Here is a 27,630-nt window from a genome sequence, read left to right as displayed (position 1 = left end):
ATCGCGACCCCGTGGAGGACGTTCCTCCAGGCCTTCCTGTCCTCTCCCATCCTCTGGAGTCCTTTTAAGCTCACGCCGACAGCTTCGGAGACTCCATCCAGCCATCTCCTTCTCCGTCTTCTTGTTCTTGTTCTTGTTCTTCTTCCTCTTCTTTCTTCTTCTTCCTCCTCCTCCTCCCCTTCTCTTTTCTCCTCTTCTCCACTATTCCTTCTCCCTCTCTTTCTCTCTTCACATTCTTTGATTGTTGTTGTTGTTATTTGTGAAGTTGTGTCCAACCCATCGCGACCCCGTGGACAACGTTCCTCCAGGCCTTCCTGTCCTCTACCATCCTCTGGAGTCCTTCCAGCCACCTCCTTCTCTGTCGTCCCCTTCTTCTTTTGCCCTCCATCTTTCCTAGCATTAGGATCTTCTCCAGGGAGTCCTTCCTTCTCCATAGGTGGCCAAAGTACTTGAGTTTCATCTCCAGCTTGACTCTTTCTTTGCCTATTTCGGAAAATGTGCTGCCTAATTTTTCTCAGAACTTTTCTTTTCAGGCTTAGAAGGATAGAACAAATGCTGGAAGGCGAACCGAGGGGAAACTGGCTGGTTTTAGGACCCTGTGAAGCAGATTGCTTGCAGAGAGTCCTAAAACTTCCCCAGCATTTCTGAGAGCTAGTTGCTTATTCATTCAGAGCAGGAACCAAACCATCCAGCAACTGAGATTCACCAACTTCCTTTGCAAGCAGGCAATGTAAAAAAGAAAAGAAAGGAAGATCCAACACACAGAAGACCAAAGTCAAGAAAAACTTTTGAGGTTCTTCTCCCTTCTCTTCTCTCTTCCCTCTTCTCTCTCTCTCTCCCTCTCTCTCTCTCTCTCTCTCTTTCTGTATCTTTCTCTCTCCCCTTTGCTCCGCAGCCTCATTCTTTGCAGGCTTTTCTTTCCTCCAAGATGAAATTTGCTGAGAACTCCTGGGGCATCTTAGCAGAAGCGAGTAATGGACAGCGTTGAGATCGGCTTGCTAAGGGAAGCGGAGAAGGGGAGAAGCCAGTCGTCACAACTCGGCCCCCGGGCTGTTTCACGGAGCTGTTTTTCCTGCCCTGACAAACATCCACCAAGGTCAACCCTCTTGATCTCAGCCTCATCATGACAGCTCGCGGCTTCTGGGACCTCTGGGTATTGATGGGTTCTGCCGCATTTCTGCTGGTCCGCGGACAAAACCCACAACAGGGCAATGCAGACAATGGTCACTGGAGACAGATGATCCAGTGGGAGAATAACGGAAGGCTGTACAGTCTCCTGAACTCCGGCTCGGAGTACGTCCCGGCGGGCCACATAAGAGCCGAGAGTAGCGCCAGAGTGATGTTGGCCGATGCTGCCACCAACCAAGGACAACGGACTGCAGGCAACACTCGGCGGCAAGCACCAACCTTACCCATCAGGTCAGGATCTGATACGGTCCGTGGACAAACTAGGCACCCCTTCGGCTTTGGGCAGGTCCCAGAGAACTGGAGAGAAGGAACCGCCGGAGAGAGCAATTCCAACTTCCATCGTCCATGGTCCGCCACTCCTCGTCAGCGGCAGGTGGGCGCTGCATCCTCTTCGTACGTCGCGTTTGGACAGCTCTACCCGCAGGGCTCCTACCCTCAGCCCCCTTACGCCAACCAGTACGAGACCTATGACCCGCAGGGGGCCCGGGTGTACGATGAGAGCCACAATTACTACCGCACCACTGGGACGTGGGGTGGTGCCGTGGCCGCCGCATCAGCCAGCGCTGGAGTGGTGAACCCGTTTCAACCCAGAGTGAGGTACGAAGAGTATGCAGAGGAGCAGAATCCCTACCAAGCTCAACCTTACGCCCCTGTCCAGGAGAGGCCCTACGTGCCTCCCGCCCAACAGCTCCCATCTCCGGATGGCTTAGACAGACGGTATTCCCACAGCCTCTACCACGACACTGGAACTAGCTTTGACCAAAATGTCCCAGATTCCTACCCGTCCACTCAGAACCAGGGCCAAGGAGTCCCCCTCGCAGATAACTTGCATGTCCGCTCCGGATCGCCTGCCAATGCTGGTCCCGGCTACAGCAACGAGCCATGGGCGAGGCAGTATCCTCCCTTTGGGCAGGTTCCCGAAGAGCCTTACGTTCCTGCTCGCAACGTGGAACCCCAGCCTCCTTTCCGGCCCTTAGACCCCCATGGGGTCCCTCGGCCTGAGCCCTACCTTCCTATCCGGAATTCCGAAACTCCCCAGTTGATTCCAGACAACCAAGGAGTCAACCAAGGCCGCGTGAGCGTGGGCAGCGTCTACAGACCAAATCAGAACGGACGCGGTGAGTCTTTGACTGTGGGAAGAGTGCTTGGGTTGTGGTGGGGGAATCTACTGTGAGATTTTGTGGCCAACCCCAAATTGGAGCACCTTAGGTTTCACGCCTTAGGGACATGGTTGCTCAGTGGCTAAGATGCTAAGCTTGTCAATCAGAAAGGTCGGCAGTTTGACAGTTCAAATCCCTAGCGCCGCGTAACGGAGTGAGCTCCCGTGACTTGTCCCAGCTTCTGCCAACCTAGCAGTTCGAAAGCACGTAAAAATGCAAGTAGAAAAATAGGGACCCCCCTTTGGTGGGAAGGGAACAGTGTTCCGTGCGCCTTTGGCATTTTAGTCATGCCGGCAGCTCAACGGTTCCAATCCCTAGCGCTGCGTAAAGGAGTGAGCTCCCGTTCCTTGTCCCAGCTTCTGCCAACCTAGCAGTTCGAAAGCACGTAAAAATGCAAGTGGAAAAATAGGGACCACCTTTGGTGGGAAGTTAGCAGCATTCCGTGCGCCTTCGGCTTTGAGTCATGCCAGCCACATGACCACAGAGATGTCTTCGGACAGCGCTGGCTGTTTGGCTTTGAAATGGAGATGAGCACTGCTCCCTAGAGTCGGGAACGACTAGCACATATGTGCAAGGGGAACCTTTACCTTTAGGTTCCTTAGCATTCTTTTGGGGTTAAGAGAACCCAAATGGGTGATTTCAATACCAGAGCAATGCCGATCAAAAGAATCATCATCATCATCATTTTAGCCATTGTCTATTTGCTGTAGGATGAAGGCCTCTTCAGCATATTTCTAACCCAAACGGTCCTGAGCTTTCTTTGGCTAATTGGGCCCAAAATACTTGCTGATGTCTTCGATCCATCTTGTTTTGAAATCTCTTTTCTTTTGTGGGTGCTTTTGACTTACTGGGATCTATTCTATGACTGCAGGTTTACCTGCCCTCAGGTCTTCTTGCTAGGCGACTAACCTCCTTCCATTTCAATTATTTTACTCCCAAGATGGTATCGTATACTTTCGTTTCTTCTCTAATCCATGTGAAGATCTCTCTGTCTTGTCTTGTGATGTTGGGCATGGATCTTTCACTTGCTCTTTTTTGGTTACCACGATGTAAAAAAGATGTGGAGACTCTAGAAAGAGTGCAGAGAAGAGCAACAAAGACGATTAGGGGGCTGGAGGTTAAAACAGATGAAGAACGGTTGCAGGGTATGTCTGGAGTTAATGAAAAGAAGGACCAAGGGAGACATGATAGCAATCTTCCAAAATCTCAGGGGCTTCCCCAAAGAAGAGGGAGTCTCCAAGGCACCTGAGGGTAGAACAAGAAGCGATGGGTGGAAACTCATCAATGAGAGAAGCAACTAAGGAGAAATTTCCTGACAATAATTAAGCAGTGGAACAACTTGCCTCCAGATGTTGTGATTACTCCAACGTTGGAAGTTTTTAAGAAGAGGTTGGACAACCATTTGTCTGAAATGGTGTAAAGTCCCCTGCCTGAGCAGGGGGTTGGACTAGAAGACCTCCAAGGTCTTTTCCAACTCTGTAAATTCTATTGTATTCTATTCTTGGCTCCATGCATAGCTTCTGCATCGATTGTGAGGTTGTGATTGTGAGCTCAGAAGAAGGTACCATCATAACTAGGAGTTGGTGCCAGAACATCAAAATTATCTCAGGCAGTGCTCCTTAGAAGATCCATCACAATCTATTGTGATTTCTTTCAGTCTCATGTCCACATGAACCTCTGTGGTTTTTATCTATAACATCTGTAAGATGCATGATATTGAAGCTTGAAGCTTACTTCATATCTTATCACATCTGAGATAGTCACCATCATTATCTCATAGTTGGAGTCTCCTAGCAGAGCTCCTATAGATATCAATCTGCCCAATATGTGTTCTCTCCACCAAGAGAACGCATCTTTTTCTGTTTCCTTATTTCAATAAGCTTTGCATTTAAGTCTCCTTCCGTTTCCTCAGCGGCCAACATAATCCTCAAGATTTATAGCTGGGCCACCTTCCCATGGCAGACGTTTTCCAAAATCTTCCCAGTACCATCCTACTTGTAGATGGATTCCCCCGTTAGCCCAAAATTTCAGGACTGTTAAGAGTGAGTAAAGTTGAGTAGATCCGATTCGTGGTGTGAGCCACGAACGTTCTTCACGATCTCATTTTCTCCTGAAATATTCCCTTTATGAATTGTGGGCCTTGTTGGGACGAAGATGCTAAACTACAGGTGTGGAACACAAGGTCCACAGTGGCCCCTCAAGTTCTCACACCCCTCAATCATGCACCAACCTCCTGCTTTGCCCAGTAATGCATTCCTTGCCCATGGTTCTCCAGATGTAAGGCATAACAAACTAATCAAGGAGAGAAGCAACCTAGAACTAAGGAGAAATTTCCTGACAGTGAGAACCATTAATCAGTGGAACGACTTGCCTCCAGAAGTTGTGAATGCTCCAACACTGGAAGTTTTGAAGAAGAGATTGATCAACCATCGATCAACTGATCAGCTGTGGCATGCATGCCAGCAGGGACACACAGTGCCCTCTCTCTGATGGCATGCCAGCACTGTAGCACATGCACCCATGCCTCCCGCTGGCCAGCTGGTCTTCGCGTCTCTGCCACACCTGTGCGGGAGGCTGAGGCATATATGCATGCGGGGAGGCAGGGTGCATGCACTGGTGTGTGTGCATTGCATTTGGGGAGTTCAAAGCATGCATTTGCGCACAAGGGCACGGGCTTCTGGCACTCGGTCCGGGAAAGGTTAGGCATCATTGGTATAGGCTCTGCTCCTTGAGCAGAGAATTGGACTACCGTATTTCCCTGAAAATAAGGCAGGGTCTTATTTTCTTTTGACCCCCTGAAATAAGCGCTTGGCCTTATTTTCTGGGAGGTCTTATTATTTTTGAGGTGCAGGAAGTGGAGAGCATGGTCACTTCATGGCAGCTGTTGTGTTGAAATTTGTTTGGGGAGGGCTTCTTGTAGCACATGTGCTCAAAAGCCCAATTGGGTTTATTATCAGGGAGGTCTTATTTTCAGGGAAACAGGGTAGAAGACCTCCAAATTCCCTTCCAAGTTGTATGATGTGTTCTGTTCAGTGGTTCAGTTCACTCCCCTTTTTCTTGGATGGCTTCCAGATCCGGCCCCCATTTCCCCCCCATCTCCACCCACCTACCTCCATACCCTTCCTACCCAGCTGGTGCCCCTTTGCATGTTTTTTAGCCCCGGTTCTCACCCACTATGCTTCTTCTCCCCACCCCAGTGATGTTCTCCGATTTTGCTGCTGGGTCAAAGTTGCAGAGACGAATTTCGGTCAGTACCAAAGTTTTTAAAAGTTGTTTTGTTGTCATTAAAAAGCTTTTTTTTTTCCCCCATCAACCCAGAATACAATAACACCATGGTGGGAGTGACAGTTTCAGTATTCTGGCGCCCTCTACTGACAACTAAAAACATTGCATGTTTTCTTAGTTTGACTGTTATTCCCACCAATAATAGCCCCTCTTTGAGGGAGATGATTGATAGAAGAGAGAGAGAGAGAGGAACGCAGGCAGGCAGATGTAGATTAGGTAGATGATAGAGATGATTGATAGATAGATAGATAGATAGATAGATGGATGGATGGATGGATGGATGGATGGATGGATGGATGGATAGATAGATAGATAGATAGATAGATAGATAGATAGATAGATAGATAGATAGATAGATAGATAGATAGATAGATAGATAGATAGATGATAGACAGACAGACAGACGGATGGACGGATGGACGGACGGACAGGCAGACAGAGGGAGGGAGGGAGGGAGATTGGGAGAGAGAGAGATAAATGATAGAGAAGAAAGAAATGGGAGAGAGAGAGAGAGAGAGAGAGAGAAAGAAAGAAAGAAAGAAAGAAAGAAAAAGAAAGAAAGAAGGAAGGAAAGAAAGAAAGAAAAAAAGAAGAAAAAAGAAAAAAGAAAGAAAAAGAAAAAAGAAAAAAGAAAAAGAAAGGAGGGAGGGAAATTTTTAAAAGACTCGGAATGCAAAAAAAAAACAACTGAATAAAAACTATTAAATGTAAGGTCACCTGAAATGTTTTCAAACAAAAAGGGGCCACTTTCCATTTTTGGCCCTAGGCCCATCTCCTTCCTGGAAGAAAACCTGCTCCGGTTTTCAGAAAGGACACCATTACGTTTCCCCCTCTCTCCTCCTTTTAAAATTTCCCGGGCTCCAACCATGTCACTAAAAGAATCAGAAAGCTAAAACTAAGCCATGGCACGGTTTGCAGACTGTGGCTTGCAAATAATAGCAATAGCAATAGCAGTTAGACTTATATACCGCTTCATAGGGCTTTCAGCCCTCTCTAAGCGGTTTACAGAGTCAGCATATCGCCCCCACAGTCTGGGTCCTCATTTCACCCACCTCGGAAGGATGGAAGGCTGAGTCAACCTTGAGCCGGTGAGATTTGAACCGCTGAACTGCTGAACTAGCAGTCAGCTGAAGTAGCCTGCAGTGCTGCATTTAACCACTGTGCCACCTCGGCTCTAAAAAACTGTGATTTGTAGCTTAGCATAAAGGGGTGAATCAGGCTCCCTGGTTTGTTCCACTTTTGATTAAATCAATTGGTGAAACTTCCCCTAAGCCCGTGGTCTGAGACAAAGTGGGCCTCCGATAAGCAATCTATAGCTGTTGTGGCCTCCCAGCACAGCTGGCAGCAGTTTCGGACAGTGAGGAGGTCGGGGAGGAGCCTGGGCCAGTCCTGGAGTCTGGGGAAGGCTCGGACGAGGGCAGAGATGAGAACGAGGCCATCTGGCAGTGATCAGGTGCCTACGAAGCTAGACCGCAGTGAGGCAGAGGAACAGCTGGAGCCTGTTCCCAGCGTGCGCATGCGCAGAGTTGCCAGAAGAAAAGAACAGCTCAGAAATCAGGGTCGACGTGGGAGTAAAGCCACAGGTGGAAGGTGATTGGCCCGTCCCATAAGACATAAAAGAGGAGCGAAAGGGGAGGGGGCTTTTGCAGGAAACAATTCGTTCGTTCAGTCATTAGATTCGCTTCAGGAGTGTGAAGATCTGTCTGTGAATCTCAGAGACTCTGTGCCAAAGTCTTTCCTTGCACAGCACCTCATTGGGAAAATATTTACATGGCAGCTTTCCAAGCTAGATAAGGTCTGTGGTCATAAATACTCCTTTGAAAGACTGTTTCTCAGGCCTTGGCTGAATGTGAATGAAGGGGAATAGTAATAAGGATACAAACTTGTTGGTTTTAATAGAAACATTTGTTTTCTGCAACACATACATTATGCCTTGTATTTGTAACATATATGCTTGCATGCTGTAAGTGCCTTTTCTTCCCTACAACTGATTCCCTGGGGCAACGTTATTAGAGTCTGTAGAATATCTGGCAAATGTCAAAACATTTGTGATCCTTGCCATTTCAACTCTTACCAATCTGCAATCTATGAGCATAGAACTTATCCCGGAATGGAGCTGTAAAGAGCTGTAAAACTGACACCTTTGATATGTCCTCCTTCTGCCTAAGAACATATCTCGCCTTTGATCTGTGCCCTTCAAAACAGGGGGCCAAATGTTGCAGGGATTAAACTGATTTTGCATTTAATAACCGCAGCTAGACTGCTGGTGGCGCAATACTGGAAGAAGGAAGACTTGCCTACTATTCAAGAATGGACATTGAAAGTAACAAACCTAGCTGAGATGGCTAAAATATGAGCATATCTCAAGGACCATTCAAACGAGAGATATAAACTGGAGTGGAGAAGATGGATTGACTATACTCAAAATAAATATGGGACTAAGAAATTCCAGATAGCTTATGACTGAAGAAACAAGGAATGATATAATCTGTTTAGAGCTAGCCTAGCAAGGAGGAGTTGAAGCTCAAATGAAAGATATTAACTTTTTTTTAAGTTTATTTTAGAATGTTTTTGTTAAAGATTTATACCCTGTATTGGTTCTGGGAAGTCGGGGGGGGGGGAGTTGGGGGAGAGGTTCGGGGGGAGGGGGGGTGGGAAGTAAATATTTGTAAAAGTTTTTTTTTTCAAAATTCTCAATAAAAAAAAAACAGGGGGCCAAATGGCCCATCGTGGGAAAGAGATAAGGCTGATTTGATTTGATTTGATTACATTTATATGCCGCCCTTTTCCCCAAGGGGACTCAGGGCAATTCAAATCAGGGGAAGGGGGTACAGACAAAAAATAAAACGGAACATAACAATACATAATTTAAAAACACACAGCAGTCATACCATTCGAGACGGTGGGGGGGCAACAGCTCTTTAGCCCCAGGCCTGTCGGAATAGCCAGGTTTTAAGAGCTTTGCGGAAGGCCTGGAGGGTGGTGAGGGTTCGAATCTCCACGGGGAGCTCGTTCCAGAGGGTCGGAGCAGCCACAGAGAAGGCCCTCCTCCGGGTAGTCGCCAGTCGGCATTGGCCGGCGGATGGAATTCGGAGGAGGCCTAATCTGTGGGGTCTAATCAGTCTAGTGGAGGTGATTGGCATAAGGCTAGTGATGTATAATAAGGAGCTACACCTTCTTTGAAGTGTAGTTCTTCCCTGCATATTCTTAGGGTATGTTGGGAAAGACTGACCATCAAGTCTTTAAACTCTGATCAAAGATTAAATGCTGATTGTTAGTCAAGCGTCCCTTTAAGTCTCTCTCGAGCTCACTGTGACTTGGATGTGTTCTCAAACTTCTATGGGTCTCAAGGTATTCTCAAACCTTAACATGAATGAGAAGAATTCATTTAATAAAAGGGGTTTTTTTTTTTGCCAGGGGGCCAGGAATCTGCTTCGTGCTTTTAGGTGGGGGGGAGCCTAGATCAGAACAATCGCTTTATAAGCCCACTCACTCTTTCCCCTAAGCCTCCCCACCCCTCCAGCTGACCAAATGACCAACAGATGCTAACTGCCTGCATTGGCTCCATCCAGATGCCTCTGATTAGATTTATTTCCCCTGCATTCCTGTATATGTACAACGGTCACTTAGCAACGGCTCCTCTTAACATTCCTGCCTCAGTGTCCCACTGGGAGGTGTGTTTTTTTTCCATGCCTGAGTAGGCGTTGGCGTGATTGCAAGTTCCTCCGTTATGCTTTCCACTTACTAAACCCGGGCTTGGTTGGCGGGGAGGAAGGAGGGGGGCACGTTTGTGAAATAACCTGCAATTCTCCAGCATTCCTGATACACAGAAACCCACCCACCCCTCCAGTGGTGGGTTTCAAAAAATTTTGGAACCTACTCTGTGGGTGTGGTCTCCTTTGTGGGAGTGGCTTGCCACCCATGTGACCGGATGGGAGTGGCTTGCTGCCCATGTGACCAGATATGAAGATGCCGACGACACTTGTCAGAACCACCTTAAATTACCTCACACACAGCACTGGCATGCATAAGAATATGATATAAACTTGTTTTCTAAAAGGCATCTTTGGTTTGCGTTAAAACAACTTCAACACACGCAATGTTCTGATTGCACCACAAACGCAGTAGTCATCCTTACCTTTCACAGAGGCACTGAGTTTTGTAAATAGGAGCATGATAGTGTAGAATAATCATATCCAAGGACCAGGGGTGGGTTTCAAAAAATTTTGGAACCTCTTCTGTAGGTGTGGCCTGCTTTCCGGGTCCACTGGTGGAACCTCTTCTAACCGGTTCGGTAGATTTGACGAACCGGTTCTACCGAATAGGTGCGAACTGTTAGGAACCCTGCTTTAATGCCGTTGAAACCTGGTTGAAGACTGAATCTTAAAAAAGGAAACATGCATTGCAACTGGGAAAACCACGTTGATTCTATGCTGTGGTTTCTATGCTTCAAGTGGTCGTCCACTAGTTTCCAGCACCAGGATTCCGTCTTCTAAGATTCAGCTCATCTAGTTGTCATCATTCATCTACCTAAGACCCTTATGGAAGAAATCTCAGGAAGAACCTCCCTTTGGATTATTATTGATATTTTGGCGGCGACAACTCTGTACTCAAACCAACCCAAAATGGGTTTTTCCCCTCCCTTCCCAACCTTCCCCCCCTAATCCTCCTTTGACTTGTCTCAAAGTAAGGCTCCCTTGTGCCTGACATCAGCAGAAGGCATCAATTGACAGAGACAGGAAACAAGAGCTAAACTGGTGACGTGATTCCTTCCACGGAGAGCGGTCAGGGAGAACAAGAAGGCATTGTTCTTTTTTTTTTTGCTTGTGGAAAAACCAGTCGGGGGAGCCCCGCGGGGCGCTTGTCAAAACCCACAGCAGAGTTTTTGGGATGCACCTTGACTAATCTCATTGACATGCTGGCTCGGTTCCTTTTTGCACCGAGTCTCTTCAGAGATATGTTGGGGGAGGGAGGGGGGGAGAGAGAGAGAATAAAGTGTCTTGTCAGCATCTCTTCATGCCTTGCTAGGGCCTCTCTTAAGGAGACAGGAGTCAGCCCTTTGGAGGAGGGGGGTGGTGTATCTTGATGTGCTTTGAGGAAGGACATCTGAAAGTACAGAGAAGGACCGAAAAGTGAGGAATGGGAAGCTTTAAAATTTGGTTGCATCCAGTTTTGGTGGCCTCTTATCTATCTCTATCGCTATATCATCATCTATCTATACCTATCTACCTCTATATCATCTATCTCTCTATCTCTTATCTATCTATCTATCTCTTTAGCTATCTATCTCTATCTATCTATCTCTATCTATCTATCTCTATCTATATCTCTATATCATCTATCTATCTCTATCTCTATATCATCTATTTCTATCTCTCTCTCTCTCTCTCTCTCTCTCTCTATCTATCTATCTATCATCTATCTATCTCTATCTCTATACCTATATCTATATCTATATCTATATCTATCTATCTATATCTATCTATCTATATCTCTATATCATCTATCTATCTCTATCTATCTCTATCTCTATATCATCTATCTGTCTCTATCTATCTATCTATCTATCTATCTATCTATCTATCTATCTATCTATCTATCTCTATCTCTATATCATCTATCTATCTATATCTATCTATATCTACTGCATCTCTCTCTATATATGTGTGTGTGTGTGTTTATTTGTGCTGATAAATAGAATGGAAGCAATTAGCTTCCTCCCATAATTGGGGCATACCAGGGGTTGTGACTTTAAATATATGTATGTATGTATGTATGTATGTATGTATGTATGTATGTATGTATGTATGTATATGATCTCTATGTATCTCTATCAATAGATAGTTAGGTAGTTAGGTAGTTAGGTAGTTAGGTAGTTAGGTAGTTAGGTAGGTAGGTAGGTAGGTAGGTAGGTAGGGAGATAGATAGATAGATAGATAGATAGATAGATAGATAGATAGATAGATAGATAGATAGATAGATAGATAGATAGATAGATAGATAGATAGATAGATATGGCTGTCCGTGTGTGTGTATGTTCCAGCATAACTCTGGAACACCTCGAGCAATTTCAACCAAACTTGGTACACAGATTACTTACTCTCCCGAAACAAATAAGGTGGGGGGGTTAGACATTCTACTCCCCCTCCCCACCTGAAAAGAACTCTGTTCCAACTGCCACTTGGGCGTGGTCAGCACGTGACTCATCTGGCCTGCAGGCTGGGAGTTTAGACATTCTACTCCCCCCCACCTGAAAAATACTCTGATGCTAAGGAGTTAGACTGAGGGAAAGAAGGGAATAAGATAGGCGAGGCCTCTGTAGGCTAAGCCTGAGGGGGGAGAAGGGGAGAGGGGAGGCCAATTGTAACTACTCATTTATTTTCAAGCTGCTAAGTGTCGATTTATCAAGCCTGATCACGCAGTTTCATAGCGGAGCATGGGTATTCAGCTAGTAACATAATAAAAATGTTAACCGTTAGAGATTTGCAGGTAAGAGGGACGAGAACTTAGAAAGTCAGATCAGTAAAATCCTGTTGGACTTTCGATTGAATTCTGATGTCTCCTCGTCAAGTTTTGCATCCTACATTTCTAAGCTCCTCCCAATCCTTGCTTCCCTCCCTAGGGCTCCCTGATCTTGTGCCGGATCCAAATTATGTCCAAGCATCCACTTACGTTCAGAGAGCTCATCTCTACTCACTCCGTTGCGCAGCTGAAGAGAAGTGCCTCGCAAGGTAACCCTCTCTCCATGTTCTCTTCTTTGCTTAATTGTTCATTCATTCATTTGTTTGTTCATTCATTCATCCAACCTGCATGGCCAAGCAAGACACAGCGTCACTGGAGGGTAGACCAACCAATTAGGAGCGATTTTTACAAGAAAAAAAAAATCAAACTGGCCACGCTAACCAATAAGTTATCATGGATATATTATCTATCATTCTATCCAGTCAACTATCATTCTGTCTTTTATCTGTCATCTCTCATCTATATTTCCATATTTTATTTTATCATTTTAGCTATAATTCTATTGAACTATTTATCTTTCATGCCATTTATTATTCCAGATCTTTATCATTCTAGCTTTAATTCTATTGATCTATTTATTTATCTATCCTCTCTCATCTCTCATTCCTGATTTTATCTATCATTCTAGCTACAATTCTATTGAGCTATTTCGCTATCATGCCAGAACTTTATCATTCTAGCTATAATTCTATTGATCTATTTATCTATCCTCTGTCATCTATATTTCCAGATTTTATCTATCATTCTAGCTATAATTTTATTGATCTATTTATCTATCATGCCATCTATCATTCCATATCTTTATCTTTCTAGCTATAATTCTATTGATCTATTTATCTATCCTCTGTCATCTATCATTCCAGATTTTATCTATCATTCTAGTTACAATTTTATTGATCTATTTATTTATCCTCTGTCATCTATATTTCCAGATTTTATTTATCATTCTAGCTATAATTCTATCGAGATATTTATCTATCATTCCAGATCTTTATCATTCTAGCTACAATTCTATTGATCTATTTTTTCATCTATCATTCCAGATTTTATCTATCATTCTAGCTATAATTTTATTGATCTATTTATTTATCCTCTGTCATCTATATTTCCAGATTTTATTTATCATTCTAGCTATAATTCTATTGAACTATTTATCTTTCATGCCATCTATCATTCCATATCTTTATCTATTTTTCTAGCTATAATTCTATTTATCTATTTATCTATCCTCTGTCATCTATCATTCCAGATTTTATTTATCATTCTAGCTATAATTTTATTCATCTATTTATCTATGTCATCTATATTTCCAGATTTTATTTATCATTCTAGCTATAATTCTATTGAACTATTTATCTATCATGCCATCTATCATTCCAGATCTTTATCATTCCAGCTTTAATTCTATTGATCTATTTCTTTATCTATCCTCTCTCATCTATATTTCCAGATCATCTATCATTCTAGCTATAATTCCATTGAACCATCATTCCATCTACCCCTGAAAAAAGTGACTTACGATTGTTTTTCACACTTATGAGCATTGCACCATCCACAAGGTCACACGATCAAAATCCAGATATTTGGAAACTGAATCGGCAATTAGAATGGATCGTGATTATGACGACGGGATCCCGTGATTCCCTTTTGTAACCTTCTGGCGAGCCAAGTCAATTGGGGAAGCCGTATTCACTTAACAACCATGTCACTACCTGTTGTGACTCGGCAGAAGTCTCCTGTGAGTCTTTTCGGGATGCAAGTTTAACAATGCAGCTGGGGCTCGTTAGTGGCATCTTTTGGTGATAAAAGGACGGGGGGAATAAAAGTTCAGATATGGCAAAGTTTACTCTTAATTTTGAAGTCAGCTGACAAGTGCCAACAAAATCGAGAAACAATGGAGAGGTTTCACTGTCAGAAACACAGAGGAAATGCTGAACTTGAAGATAGAATGGGGGAAGGAACTTCCTAAAAAGAAGCCAAAATAAAAGAGAGGGTAGGAAGCCCATACAGGGCGGAGCAAGGTTGGCAGCCCTTAATGAACATGTTGAATATATTTCCTTGCTTTAAAAAGGCAAAACGAAACTGGGAACTTATCCAAGCCACATCGACTGGCCTCCAAGTGTAGATTATCAACTGGCCAAAACGAGAATTTATTTTAAAAGGGGGGAAAAATTGCTCAGACTCTTCAATTCCGTTAAGCCGGGATTCAATTGAAGGAAGATTGGACAGCCCGTTCAAGAAGGCCCTTAAATGGAATTTTAAGTAAGGAACACTGAGAAAGAGCTCAAAAAGATATTATTTACATGGATTTTAAAAGCTGCGTTTTCACCGAGATGGAAGTAGTTTGCACAGAGTTTAAATTTTGGCGACTTGAAGACCCTGTGGACTTCAACTCCCAGAATCCACAGGTCTTCTGGCTGGCTGGCTGGCTGGGGAATTCTGGGAGTTGAAGTCCACAAAGTCTTCAAGTCGCCATGCCTGGACATCCCTGGTTTAAACCTGGATGATTGCATCTGATGAAGCAGTCATCAGATGCCGTCAGTTCAGACAAAAACTTCTCCCTTTTAATGAAACATCCTGGGCTAAAAATGGGTGCCGAGACTCGCGATTTGTGACATCCATAGATTAACACAATTCTCATCTTGCAATTCACAATTCGCAAGCCAGAGTTTCATACACACACTCAAACACACATCAGTATATGTTGTGTCCCGCCAGCAGAACTGGAAGCAGAGTCGGACAGGGAGGAGGCTGGGAAGGAACATTGACTAGTCCTAGAGGCTGGGGAAAGCTCGGACGAGGGCTCTGTGTCGGAGGCAAAGACGGGGCCGAGGCCGTCTGGCAGTGATCAGGTGCCTACGGAGCTAGACTTCAGTGAGGCAGAGGAACAGCTGGAGCCTGTTCCCAGTGTGTGCCTGCGCAGAGCTGCAAGAAGAAAAGAACAGCTCAGAAATCAGGGTAGACTTGGGAGTAAAGCCACAGATGGAAGGTGATTGGGCTGAGGTGGCAGGCTGAACCAAGGTAGGCCTCAAGCCTGAACCAAACTAGGGTTTTATGATATTAAGCTTTAACTGTTCATATATAGAAATTGCAAAGTCTGCTTTTAAAACATGGTGCGGTTGACACTGGTTAGAAGGAAGTCTGCACGTGAAATCTGCTGAAGCAAAGTATGAAATCTGCTGAAGCAATCTATTTTAATCTATCTGCTGGCTTGACTGTAAATCTGTCTGGTAGACGTATATTGTCAGTTCCTCAAAATACAAGCTACTCTGCTCCGTTAGCTGACTATGTATTATAACTTCCTGTAGACATAATATTGCTGTAACTCAAGGACAAATCTTGAGGGGTGTTTCCAAAACTAACAGATGGCTTTAGCTGAAAGTGATAAACTATATAAGGAAGTCCCTGAATTTCATTCAATGTTCAGGCCTTTGCTATGAACCTGCGCAAATAAACTATTCCTTCCCTGAAGAGCTGGCTTGCGGGTCCTGTTTTTTTCTACAACAGGGCCCTCTCATAGGACATAAAAGAGGAGCAAAAGGGGAGTGGGCTTTTGCAGGAAACAATTCGTTCGTTCAGTCGTTAGATTTGTTAGAATTGATTCAGTTGAGCACCAAAGTTATATTCCTCCTCTCGTATCTCGGTTTCTTTTTCGTCCAGCACGGCTTATACCGCGGAAGCGACCGATTACGACGTCCGGGTGCTACTGCGTTTCCCGCAGCGAGTGAAGAATCAAGGGACAGCAGACTTCCTGCCCAACCGAGCCCGTCATACTTGGGAATGGCACAGTTGCCATCAGTAAGTGTCCCTTCAACATCAGAAACCGGTGTGTGAAAGTGGTGTGAAAGTGTGCAACGGCCTGGTTGAATTCACCCAACCAGCTTAACCAAGATTGTTCACCACCCAGCGACTGCATTCCCACCCAACACTAAAACTGGTTAATTGCAAAATTGCTTGTTTTGGGATGTTTAAGCCTAATGAGTGAACCCTTCCCCAGTTGGTCTGCAAGGTTGAGAGTTCAACGGTTTCTACACATCCAGAAAACATGTAATCTTGGGTCAGGTCTGAACCGAGAAAGATACATGGCGATTCTTCCAAACTGAGTTGTTTATTGTTTCGACAAAAGATCGACAAAATCTTGCCAGACTGAAGACTCTCCTATATGTTATCTATCATATACTCTGAGAACTATTGAGAAGGAGCTGTCTTCACCCTCTTTCTCTCACACATGATAGCTGTACTGAGTTGCCTCTTTCTCCTCGGGAATGCACCCTTTTCCTCCTAGGAATCCACCTCCTCACTGCATTCCATCATATCACATGTGGACTTCAAGTCCCAGAATGCCTCAGTCACTGTGCGTGGATTTCAAGTCCCAGAATTCATCAGCCATGCTGTGTGGACTTCAAGTCCCAGAATTCATCAGTCACCATATGTCAGGCCCAAAACCAAGAATGACACATGGCAATATTTCTCAACTGAGTTCTTTAATTTTTTTGCACCTATAGACTTGAATCTTGCCAGGCTGAAGACTTTCCTATTTGCCTCTACAATATGGGACCTATTGAGAAGGAGCTGTCTTCACCCTCTTTCTCACACACCTGATATCTGGGCTGTGTTGTCTCTTCCTCTTCTAGAAATTGGGGGATTACCTTCTCACTACATCCCATCACACCTTGGTACTTGCTATGGTTGATACACCTTCCTTTCTTGTTCATTTGTTCTCTCAGACTAGAGGACAACCAATGCTGACTCTTCATACTAGAAGCCACAAGATTCCTCCCTTTAGGAGAGCTTCTAGTTTCCCTCCCAAAAAAGACAGCCTTGCAGTGCAGGTCAAAGATGGAAACCAGAGTTTCAGAAATGAGGTGGAAGGCAGATCAACCTTCTGACGGTCATCCATAACATTCACATTCAGAACTTGTTATGAGCGTCTTCCCTTGCAAAAACCTTCCTGTAGTTGATTTTACTTTCTTCTAAGCCATCGTTCTCCATTCTCCAGGCATTATCACAGCATGGATGAGTTCAGCCATTACGACTTGCTGGATGCTTCCACGGGGAAGAAGGTAGCTGAAGGCCATAAAGCTAGCTTCTGTCTGGAAGACACCACCTGTGACTTCGGGAATCTCAAGCGCTATGCCTGCACATCACATACCCAGGTGAGTTTACTTTGGGGTGGGCTCACTTCTCAGAACCCTCAAATTAATGAAAAGAAAGACAATCTTTTAAGAGATTGAGAAATGGGGAAATGCCCTTTTTTGCCATTATTTCTGACTTCCAAGACCTGTGGAAGGTATGATGGCAATATTATGATATTACTAGAGAGTCAAGGATGACACTTTGGACCCAACTCTTTGGGTTTTGAAGGGTTAGTGGGGTTACTTAGAGAAGGTGCATTAGAGTTACCTAGGATTAGGCGCATATATTTGGGAGTGGGTGTTTAAAATTGTGCTACATAAAAAGGAGAAGGTAAAGGTTCCCTTGCACATATGTGCTAGTCGTTCCCGACTCTAGGGGGCGGTGCTCATCTTCATTTCAAAGCTGAAGAGCCAGCGTTGTCCGAAGACGTCTCCATGGTCATGTGGCCAGCATGACTCAACGCCGAAGGCGCATGGAATGCTGTTACCTTCCCACCAAAGGTGGTTCCTATTTTTCTACCTGCATTTTTTCCGTGATTTCAAACTTCTAGGTTGGCAGAAGCTGGGACAAGTAACGGGGGCTCACTCCATTACGCGGCGCTAGGGATTCGAACCGCCAAACTGCCGACCTTTCTGATCGACAAGCTCAGTGTTTTAGCCACTGAGCCACCACATCCCTTAATAAAAAGGATTGTTTGCTGCAAAATCTGAGCAGCCCAATCTTGGGGGGGGGGGGGATTTCAGAGCCTGCAAACCCTTCAATATTATCCCAAATGTGTCTTTGTGTTTGTGTTTGTGTGTGGAGTTGAAGATCGAATTAAGCTGATTAGCAGCTGAAGTCCTATTCTTTGGTTCTGTCCTTGATGGAGAAGGATAAGGAAGAAGGAGAGGAAGGAGAAGGAGGTGAAGAGTAGCAGGACAAGGAGAAGAAGGAGAAAGAGGAGGGAGGGAGGAGGAGAAAGAGGAGGAGAAAGAGGAGGAGATGTAGAGAAAAAAGAGGTGGAGGGGTGGTGGAAAGGCAGAAGGAGTGGGGGAGAAGGAGAAGGAGTGAAGAGAAGGAGGAGGAGGAGATCTAATTATCTCTGTTTCATGCTTATTTTCCCACCAACATCTTTTCCCAGTCCGACAACTATTGTCTATCAAATGTCATCAAGATTTGAACCCAAGATTTTTTAAATTATCCACTTAAAGGTCCAAGGCATGTTTTTCTTTTCTTCCAGGGTCTGAGTCCAGGTTGCTACGACACTTACAATGCTGACATAGATTGCCAGTGGATTGATATCACCGATGTTCAGCCCGGGAATTATATCCTAAAGGTGCACCACAAAATTTTGAACTCCCCCAAATGTTCCTTTCTATACTTTAGGGAAATAAAGATTGTCTTATAGGTGAGAAGTCCAGTTCAAGTGGCTGTTGAAAAAGGGGAGCCTGGGAGTATCGACAATATAGTCAGACATGTCAAGATGAAAAGACACAAGGGGCTTTCAAACCTCTGCCAGGTTGTGTTGCAACACCCATAAAATCCAGACAGAGTTTCAATTACAGCATCGTGGTCACCATCTCAACTTTTTTAAATCATACCCTACAATAATGTCTCTCAGGCTCAGCATCTTTAACTTATTGGTTGACTGGGGAATTCTCAGAGTTGAAGTCCATACAGCTTTGTAGTCATTGAGGTTAAAAATGCCTCCTAGGGACGCCCCTCATGGTGGTGGGCCAAAATACATTGATGAGTGGACCAAGGGACAAAATGAAGTGCCCTTCATATCTAAGAAGATGGTTGGTGGGTTGGCTGGTGATTGGCTGGCTGCTATTGGTTGGGTTTTGGTTGGTTGGTGGTGGTGGTTGGGTTTTTGGTTGGTTGGTTGGGTTTTGGTTTGGTTGGTTGATTGGGTTTTGGGTTGGTTGGTTGGTTGGGTTTTGGGTGGGTTGGTGATTGGATTGGGTTGGTTGGGTTTTGGGTTGGTGGGTTTTGGGTGGTTGGGTTTTGGGTTGGTTGGGTTTTGGGTTGGTGGTTGTTGGGTTTGGGTTGGTGGTCTGGGTTTTTGGTTGGTTGGTTGATTGGGTTTTGGTTGGTTGGTTGGGTTTTTGGTTGGTTGGTTGGGTTTTTGGTTGGTGGTGGTTGGTTTTTTGGTTGGTTGGTTGGTTGGGTTTTTGGTTGGCTGGTGGTTGGGTTTTGGTTGGTTGGGGTTTGGGTTGGTTGGTTGGTTGGGTTTTGGGGTGGTTGGGTTTTTGGTTGGTTGAGTGGTTGGTTGGATTTTTGGTTGATTGATTGGTTGGTTGGTTGGTTGGTTGGTGGTTGGTTGGTTGGTTGGTTGGTTGGTTGGTTGGATGGATGGATGATGGATGGATGGATGGACGGACGGTTGGTTGGTTTGTATGGGAATTTTTACCTTCTTCCCAGTTCTGTATCATTGATTTGCTTTCTCACCCTCTCAGGTTCAGGTAAATCCCAAATATATCGTGATGGAATCAGACTTCACCAACAACGTGGTAAGGTGCAACGTTCACTACACATGGGCGCTATGTGGCCACCACAAACTGCAAAATCTCCCAGTAAGTCTCTGGAACAACTTTCTCTTTGGGAGCCTGGAAAGGCTGAGTCCAATTATTTTACAGGATGGTCTAGCCTTGAGAGGACCACCATGAGACTCTTCGAAACAAATGTGTCTCCACTGTCCTGGGATCAGAGCTTGGACACTTGAAATCAGGTTCACTGCTAGTGAAGAGACAGGGTTAGTTTGATCCGAGAAAGAACCACCTGTCAAAATGGTGGGACTCTTATTGGCCTGAAGTCATATTCTCCAGAGCAGATGACCTTGTGAGTAAGATGGATCTCTTTCCTTCCCTTTTCCCTCCCACCCAGTGGTGGGATTCAAATTTTTTACCACCAGTCCTGTGGGCATGGCTTGGTGAGGCGTGGCATGGCTTGGTGGGCATGGCAGAGGAAGGATACTGCAAAATCTCCATTGCCCTCCCAACTCCAGGGGAAGGATACTGCATAATCTGGCTATTCTAGCTATATTTGGGCCATTTTCAGACTGATTTTGACTTGAAAAATGGCCCAAAAACGCCCGACAAAACAACCATTATACATACATAATATTATGTACATAATCATAATGCTCTTTTTTGAACGAACCATAATCCCTTGCGGGGTGGAGCTAGGTGACTGACTGGAGCTAGCAGAGTGTTTTAATGGCCGGATGCTTTTTCCCTGTCGCCAATGCTGAGTTGTATTTGGCAAATACAGTCTCATGTGCCCCGAGAGAGAAAAATATCTACCTCTACCTAGGCTCGAACCCACAGCCTCTGGATTGTGAGGCAAGAGCTCCGCCTCTAGGCCATCGCACCACTCTGAGAGATGCCCGGCCTGATCTGAAAATCATTCTGCTGTTTCCTGCATTGGCCTCCGATTTAGCCTTCCCTCTCTTGGTGTCTCCTTCGCAGGTCTTGATTTCAACCAGGATGGGAGCAGATCTTCCACCACCTCGCGTCCTCGTCCTCTCGTCTCCTGCAAAAAGCCTCCCGCAAGGTGTAGCCACCCTGGGAGGGACTGGCCTCATCGCACCTGGGGAGGGGGCTCTATACAGAAATGGGAATTCTTCCACAGCTTCTTCTTCTTCTTCTTTGAGACTATGTTAAATGAAAATGTGTCACTTTAATAATACTTTTTATAATACTTTGTTCTGAATCCGGCTGATTGGTGTGTTTCCCAAATGCAGAAGGCAGCTCATTCGCAGGCCTGTGGATCGGGGGTGGGTGGGGTGGGTGGGGTGGGGAAGAAAGAGATCCAGAAGATAAGCTAAGGTGTAAATGCAGATCCAGATAGTCCTCGGCTTACAACGGTCCGTTTCGTGACCATTCAAAGCATTGCAAAAAGCCATTTTTTTCCAGGACTTAGGTCTTCCGCATCCCACGGCCTCAAAATCCAGAGGCATGGCAACTGCTCGTATTGATGACTGTTGCTGTGTCCTGGGCGGGGTGACGTGGTTCCCTTGGGTGACCTTCGAGCAGAGGTGGGTTCCTACCAGTTCACACCTATTCGGTAGAACCGGTTCGTCAAATCTACCGAACGGTTAGAAGAGGTTCCACCAGTGGACCCAGAAAGCAGGCCACACCTACAGAAGAGGTTCCAAAAATTTTGAAACCCACCCCTGGTCCTTGGATATGATTATTCTACACTATCATGCTCCTATTTATAAAACTCAGTGCCTCTGTGAAAGGTAAGGATGACTACTGCGTTTGTGGTGCAATCAGAACATTGCGTGTGTTGAAGTTGTTTTAACGCAAACCAAAGATGCCTTTTAAAAAACGAGTTTACATCACATTCTTATGCATGCCAGTGCTGTGGGTGCGGTAATTTAAGGTGGTTCTGACAAGTGTCATCGGCATCTTCATATCCGGTCACATGGGCGGCAAGCCACTCCATCGGGTCACATGGGCAGCAAGCCACTCCCACAAAGGAGGCCACACCCACAGAGTAGATTTGAACAATTTTTGAAACCCACCACTGCCTTCGAGGTTCGAGGTTCATTTTATTTATATGCCGCCCTGTTCCCAGCGGGACTCAGGGCGGCGCACAAACCCAAGGAGGGGGAAGGGAACACAAAAACTACAAAAAGTACAGGGAATTTAAAACAACCAACAGCCAACGATTCGAGAGGGGAAGGGAACTCATCGACCCCAGGCTTGCCGACACAGCCAGGTTTTAACGGCTTTTCGGAAGGCCTGGAGAGAGGTGAGGGTCCGAATCTCTGCGGGGAGCTCGTTCCAAAGGGCCGGAAGCGCCACAGAGAAGGCCCTCCCTGGTAGTGGCCCAGATGACATTGGCTAGTAGACAGAACCTGGAGGAGGCCCAATCTGTGTGATCTAATGGGTCTAATTAGATCTAATGACCTTCTGCCAAGCAAACTCCGTGGGGGCAGGCTGGGTTCACTTTAATCCGTTTCAAATCGGGGCAGCTCCTCGGTTTGCAACCACAACTGGGACGGAGGAGGCTGCCTTCGATCCATTCACGGAAGGCAGGAGCTTCCTTAGGACCAAAGGTTCCCCTTGCCCTGTAAATCGTGAGCTGGCAGGGAGCTATTGTGGGGCCCTGGCAGGCTGGTTTCCTTTTTCATGGCCCGTGCTGCAGCAGCCAAAAAAACTTCGGTTCTCGGAATAGTTTACAAGCCTCCAGAGCTGAAATAATATCCCACCCACCCACCCACCCCCTTTACGTCCAGGAAACTAGGGAGGGTTTTCTGAAACATTTTTCCACGCCCTTATTCCTTCTCTGGGCCCAGCTGCCTCTTATCCAACACATTCTCCTGGTTGAGGCTCCTCCCAATCTCGCAAGCTCATTTCCCACATACATTGCCGTTGGCTGCTTCGTAGATGGACGTGTCCCAATCAGATTTCAATGTCTGAATGTGTCTGTAGGGAGCGGGGTGGGTGGGGGGGTGTCATTACTACCAAGTGTCAGTAGAGGGCAACCTTGCAAAGGAAATTAACTTTTATTTGCTAAATTTCAATTTCAATTTTATCGGATTTGTATGCCGCCCAATCCGAAGGACTCGGGCAGTTTACACAAAAACAGCTTAAAAGATATTAAAAGAATTTAAAATACAAAAACAAAGGGAATTAAAAAAGACACAACATGCACTCAATCTTAATGGGGCTGAAGCTCAATCAAAGATCAACGCCCCAGGCCTGCCGGAACAGCCAGGTCTAACAGACTTCGGAAGGCCGAGAGAGTGGGGAGGTTCGGATCTCAGGGGGGTAGATTGTTCCATAGGGACGGGGCAAGCTACAGAGAAGGCTCTCCCCAGAGGAGCCGCAGACGACATTGTGCAGTCGATGGCACCTGGAGAAGGCCCACCCTGTGAGATCTTATTGGGCGCTGGGAGGTATGTGGCAGGAGGCAGTCACGGAGATATCCAGGTCCTAAGCATGTAGGGCTTTAAAGGTGATAACCAGCACCTTGAAGTTGTGTTCGGAGACCAATAGGGAGCCAGTGCAGCTCACGGAGGATAGGTGTACATGGGTGTATCTAGGTACACCCAGTATCGCTCGAGCGGCTGCACTCTGGACCAAACTCATCGAAGTGAGTATTTGTATCTTAATTTCGGTCTCCCGCCAGCATCTTCATACTCAATCAGGACTTCTTCCCGCTTCTCCTTTTGAGAGCGAATAGAATAGAATAACAGAGTTGGAAGGACCTTGGAGGTCTTCTAGTCCAGGAGTCGGCAAACTTAAAACACTCAAAAGAGCCATTTGGAGCGTTTCCCACAGAGAACACCGGGAGCCACAAAGGGTCCTAACGGAAGCCTCCAATTCTGGAGCTGACGGAAGTTCAGTTCCCCCACCATAAAATCTTCTCCTAGCGCGGCGTCCCTTTTTCCTCTAACCGAAAGACCTATCAATTGTGGAGACAACTGGAAAACCCTCCCCTTGCAATAGAGTTTCTACTGGCTCACTCGCTTCTCTCCCTCTCCCTCCCCCCCCCCCCACTGGAAAGTCCTCTAAAATTGTGGCGCCGGACTGGTGATGGAGCCTCAGCAGAGGGAGGACACGAGCCACAGGTGGCTCCCGAGCCGAAGTTTGCTGAGCCCTGTTCTAGTCCAAACCCCTGTTTTGACAGGAAACCCTACAGCACTTCAGACAAATGGTTATCCAACATCTTAAAAACTTCCAGCTTTCACAACTTCTGGAGGCCAGTTGTTCCACCAATTAATAGTTCTTACTGCCATCATTATTATTAGAGCCGAGGTGGCGCAGTGGTTAAATGCAGCACTGCAGGCTACTTCAGCTGACTGCAGTTCTGCAGTTCGGCTGTTCAAATCTCACCGGCTCAGGGTTGACTCAGCCTTCCATCCTTCCGAGGTGGGTAAAATGAGGACCCGGATTGTTGGGGGCAATATGCTGACTCTGTAAACCGCTTAGAGAGGGCTGAAAGCCCTATGAAGCGGTATATAAGTCTGCTATTGCTATGCTTGCTATTTTATTACTATTATTACTATTACTACTACTACTACTATCTAAGATCATCTCAGGTTGGCCAAGCTAACTGAGCCAAATAAGACGTAAACGTTTATTACCAAGGCGGACAACTTTAAAACAAGCTTTTTAAGCTATTAAAATATTTGATAAAGGTAGTCATTAGGGCCCCAGAGGCGCCAAATCTATAGGTAAACATAAGAAGCAGGGAATACTTGAAATAAATGCAAAGTTCAAGGTAACCGGAGACAAACAATAGAAGGAAGGGAGCTAGATTGCATTCTGAATGGAGAACGCAAGATAACCCCCCCCCCCATCTCCTGGGATCCTTTAGAAGTTTGTTTAAAGGAAGAAGCACATCGTCCAAGGTTCAACGTGTAATTAAAGAGTCTCACAGTCCAATTAATCAACGAAGAGAAAGCAGAAAGCTTAGGTTCCCAAGTTTCAATAAAAAACATGGTTCATCTTCTACAAGCTATCGCTGAAAAACTTAACACAAGTCTACCTCGAATGGATTTTGTTTCGTGTTTGATCTCACGGGGATTTTTGCAAGTTTGGGGAAGGGAATAGATGAATGGAGTTTAAGGGCTTTCAGTGGTTGGCAGTTGTTTTAATTTATTTGTGACGTTCTTAGAACCCTGATCCTTCGGGGCGTCATGCAATAAAATTATGTGGGTTGCATGTTAACCGGCTGTAGCAATCTAAATAGGTGTTCAGATGGAAGTTCACACAGAAACATAGACACCCAGTTGACCCAAAACCAGAGTTTGATTTAGCATTTACATGTGAACCCAACCACCGAATAGACTCTTGTTTTGTGTTGTAGCAGTTTGTGTTGAGTCCTGCCAATTGTGGTTTGTTCAAGTAACCACCGTTAACTGCACCAGAAGGCAAGGCAAGAAATCATGCATGGAGATTAATCAAGGAAATAAGCAATCTAGAAATAAGGAGAAACCCCCCTAACAGCAAGGACAATTAACCAGTGGAACTGCTTGCCACCAGAAGCTGTAGATGCTTCATCACTGGAAGCTTTTAAGAGGAGACTGGACAACCATTTGTCCAGAATGGTGTAGGATCTCCTGGTTGAGCAGGGGGTTGGACTAGAAGACCTCCAAAGTCCCTTCCAACTCTTGTTCTGTTTAGGAGGAAACTAGCAATAGCAGTTAGACTTATATACTGCTTCATAGGGCTTTCAAATCTACCGAACCGGTTAGAAGTGTTTCCACCAGTGGACCCGGAAAGCAGGCCACACCTACAGAAGAGGTTCCAAACTTTTTTGAAACCCACCACCGGTCCTTGGATATGATTATTCTACACTATCATGCTCCTATTTATAAAACTCAGTGCCTCTGTGAAAGGTAAGGATGACTACTGCGTTTGTGGGGCAATCAGAACATTGCGTGTGTTGAAGTTGTTTTAACGCAAACCAAAGATGCCTTTTAAAAACAAGTTTACGTCCTATTCTTATGCATGCCAGGGCTGTGTGTGAGGTCATTTAAGGTGGTTCTGAAAAGTGTTGTCGGCATCTTCATATCCGGTCACATGGGCGGCAAGCCACTCCCATCCGGTCACATGGGTGGCAAGCCACTCCCACAAGGGAGGCCACACCCACAGAGTAGGTTCGAACAATTTTTGAAACCCACCACTGTACCGTGCCCACCGGAAGTCGGAAAACGGACCGTTTCCAGCCCCCAGAGTGCCTAGGGAGGGCTTCTAGGGGCAGGGAGGCTGTTTTCACCCTCCCCAGGCGCCAAGAAAGCAGAGTTCACATGCACAGGACAGCAGGGGGGCATGCTTGAATGAGTAGAGGGCACAGCACAGGGGTTTAAATTATGGGCATGCAAGTGTATGTAATAGCACTTTTGGCACCAGAGGCGGGAAAGGTTCGCCATGACTCATATAAGGTCTCCTGCTTGAGCAAGAGGTTGGACGAGAAGACCTCCAAGGTCCCTTCGGACTCTGTTATTCCGTCAACTCCCCGGGATTTCAGAGGAAATAATCTCTCTTAGCCGCCTGTAGAACCATCCCACCTATTCCTAAATGTATGGCTTCCCACACCAGATACTCAATTAAGGTGCGAGGCGAAGGTTAATTCCTTACAATTTATTCAGAACTAGATTTTAATACAACAAAACGTTTTGGCAGCTGGAAGCTTGGAAGAAGTACAGTAAGTCCACTTCACCAGGCAGGTTTGACTTGCTCGCTATTAAAACAAACAATTAAGTCCATCAGACGGTGAGACTAAGGAAGTAGTAGGGGGGGGGAGAAGTGAAATGCCGGCGCGGGGGGGGGATGAAGTTTTAACTCAGCAACCACAGCCTCAGAAAAGTGGATATTTCCCATTTCCTGTCTCTGCAACCACAGCCTCAGAAAAGTGGATATTTCCCATTTCCCCTTTCCCCAAAATGCAGAATGGACGCAGCTGGGATAAGACGCCGGTGAAGTGTTTAGACTACAACTCCCATCCTTCCCTGCAGGGGATGGGAGCTGTAGTCTTGACAGCCCCTGGACAGCTACGGTCAAGCCAACGGAGCCTTGAAAATTGTCACGCCGGGGGATAAAACGAAGAAGAATTAAAACATGAGCCCTCAATTCTCGACATCCACATACCGCAACGATAAAACAAAATATCCACTCTGCTTTTTCGTGGTTCTTCTACCATTCGGATCTGTTGGCTTCTTCAAGCACCGGGGCACAAAAGATTTCTAACGGTGCTAAAAAGCAGCTTTGGAGAATCAAGTTTTGGTTGGAAGGTTATTTTAGGAAGTCAAAAAAAAAAAAAAGAGGAAGATGGAAATTCAGTTCAGCATCGCAATCGGGAACTGGCACATGCTTGTTCCAATTCGGCAAGGGTTTGATTTGGAGTCAATCCAACACAATCTGTGCATCACATCACCACCTTGGAGAGTTCATCGGGATGTCCCCAAATCCGTTGCTTATTTACTCCAAGTAAGCTACTTTGGTGCTGGCACACAACATGGTCTTCTTTCTCGTCAGTTTGGACACTGGGATCAATTGTCCAGAACCAATTGGAATCCCCTCATCCATTTTTCAAATCCAGCCAGCCATTTGATTTGTGTTTTTCGCACTCTGCACAGCCTACAAACATATTGCTTTTTTTTTTAAAGAGAGAAACAGTGCCACGCTTCTTCAGTTTCCTGGAAGATTCACCATTTCGCAGCTTTGTACATGTTGAAATTTAAACCAAAGGCGAATTTTCTACTCCCCCCCCCCACCACTCAAAAAAAATTCAAAATCTAACTAAATGCAACTTCCCCTCCTTCCCCCAAGGTTAAACTTTTCTATCTGGGAAAAAACAACACAGGGAAAACGGGATTTGTTCTTTTTCATACAAAGAT

The 27,630-nt window shown here is 45.5% G+C and overlaps 1 protein-coding gene across 1 annotated transcript; it reads left to right on the top strand.

Annotated features, from left to right (window-relative positions):
* The first annotated feature begins 418 nt into the window (after positions 1-418).
* LOC116518872 (lysyl oxidase homolog 1-like) lies at positions 419-20,824 on the top strand. Its single transcript, XM_032232404.1, is given in 8 exon segments — positions 419-2,306; positions 12,256-12,364; positions 15,816-15,953; positions 17,155-17,311; positions 18,511-18,606; positions 19,730-19,807; positions 19,809-19,846; positions 20,741-20,824. Coding segments are annotated over 8 exon segments (1,806 nt in total). The 5' UTR covers positions 419-1,123; the 3' UTR covers positions 20,748-20,824.
* Positions 20,825-27,630: the final 6,806 nt, after the last annotated feature.

The sequence above is a fragment of the Thamnophis elegans genome, chromosome 16 (genome assembly GCF_009769535.1).
Source record: "Thamnophis elegans isolate rThaEle1 chromosome 16, rThaEle1.pri, whole genome shotgun sequence".
NCBI classification, from domain to species: Eukaryota; Metazoa; Chordata; class Lepidosauria; order Squamata; family Colubridae; genus Thamnophis; species Thamnophis elegans.
The sequence above is the reverse complement of the archived record's forward strand: the minus strand, read 5'-3'. Positions and strand labels throughout refer to the sequence as shown.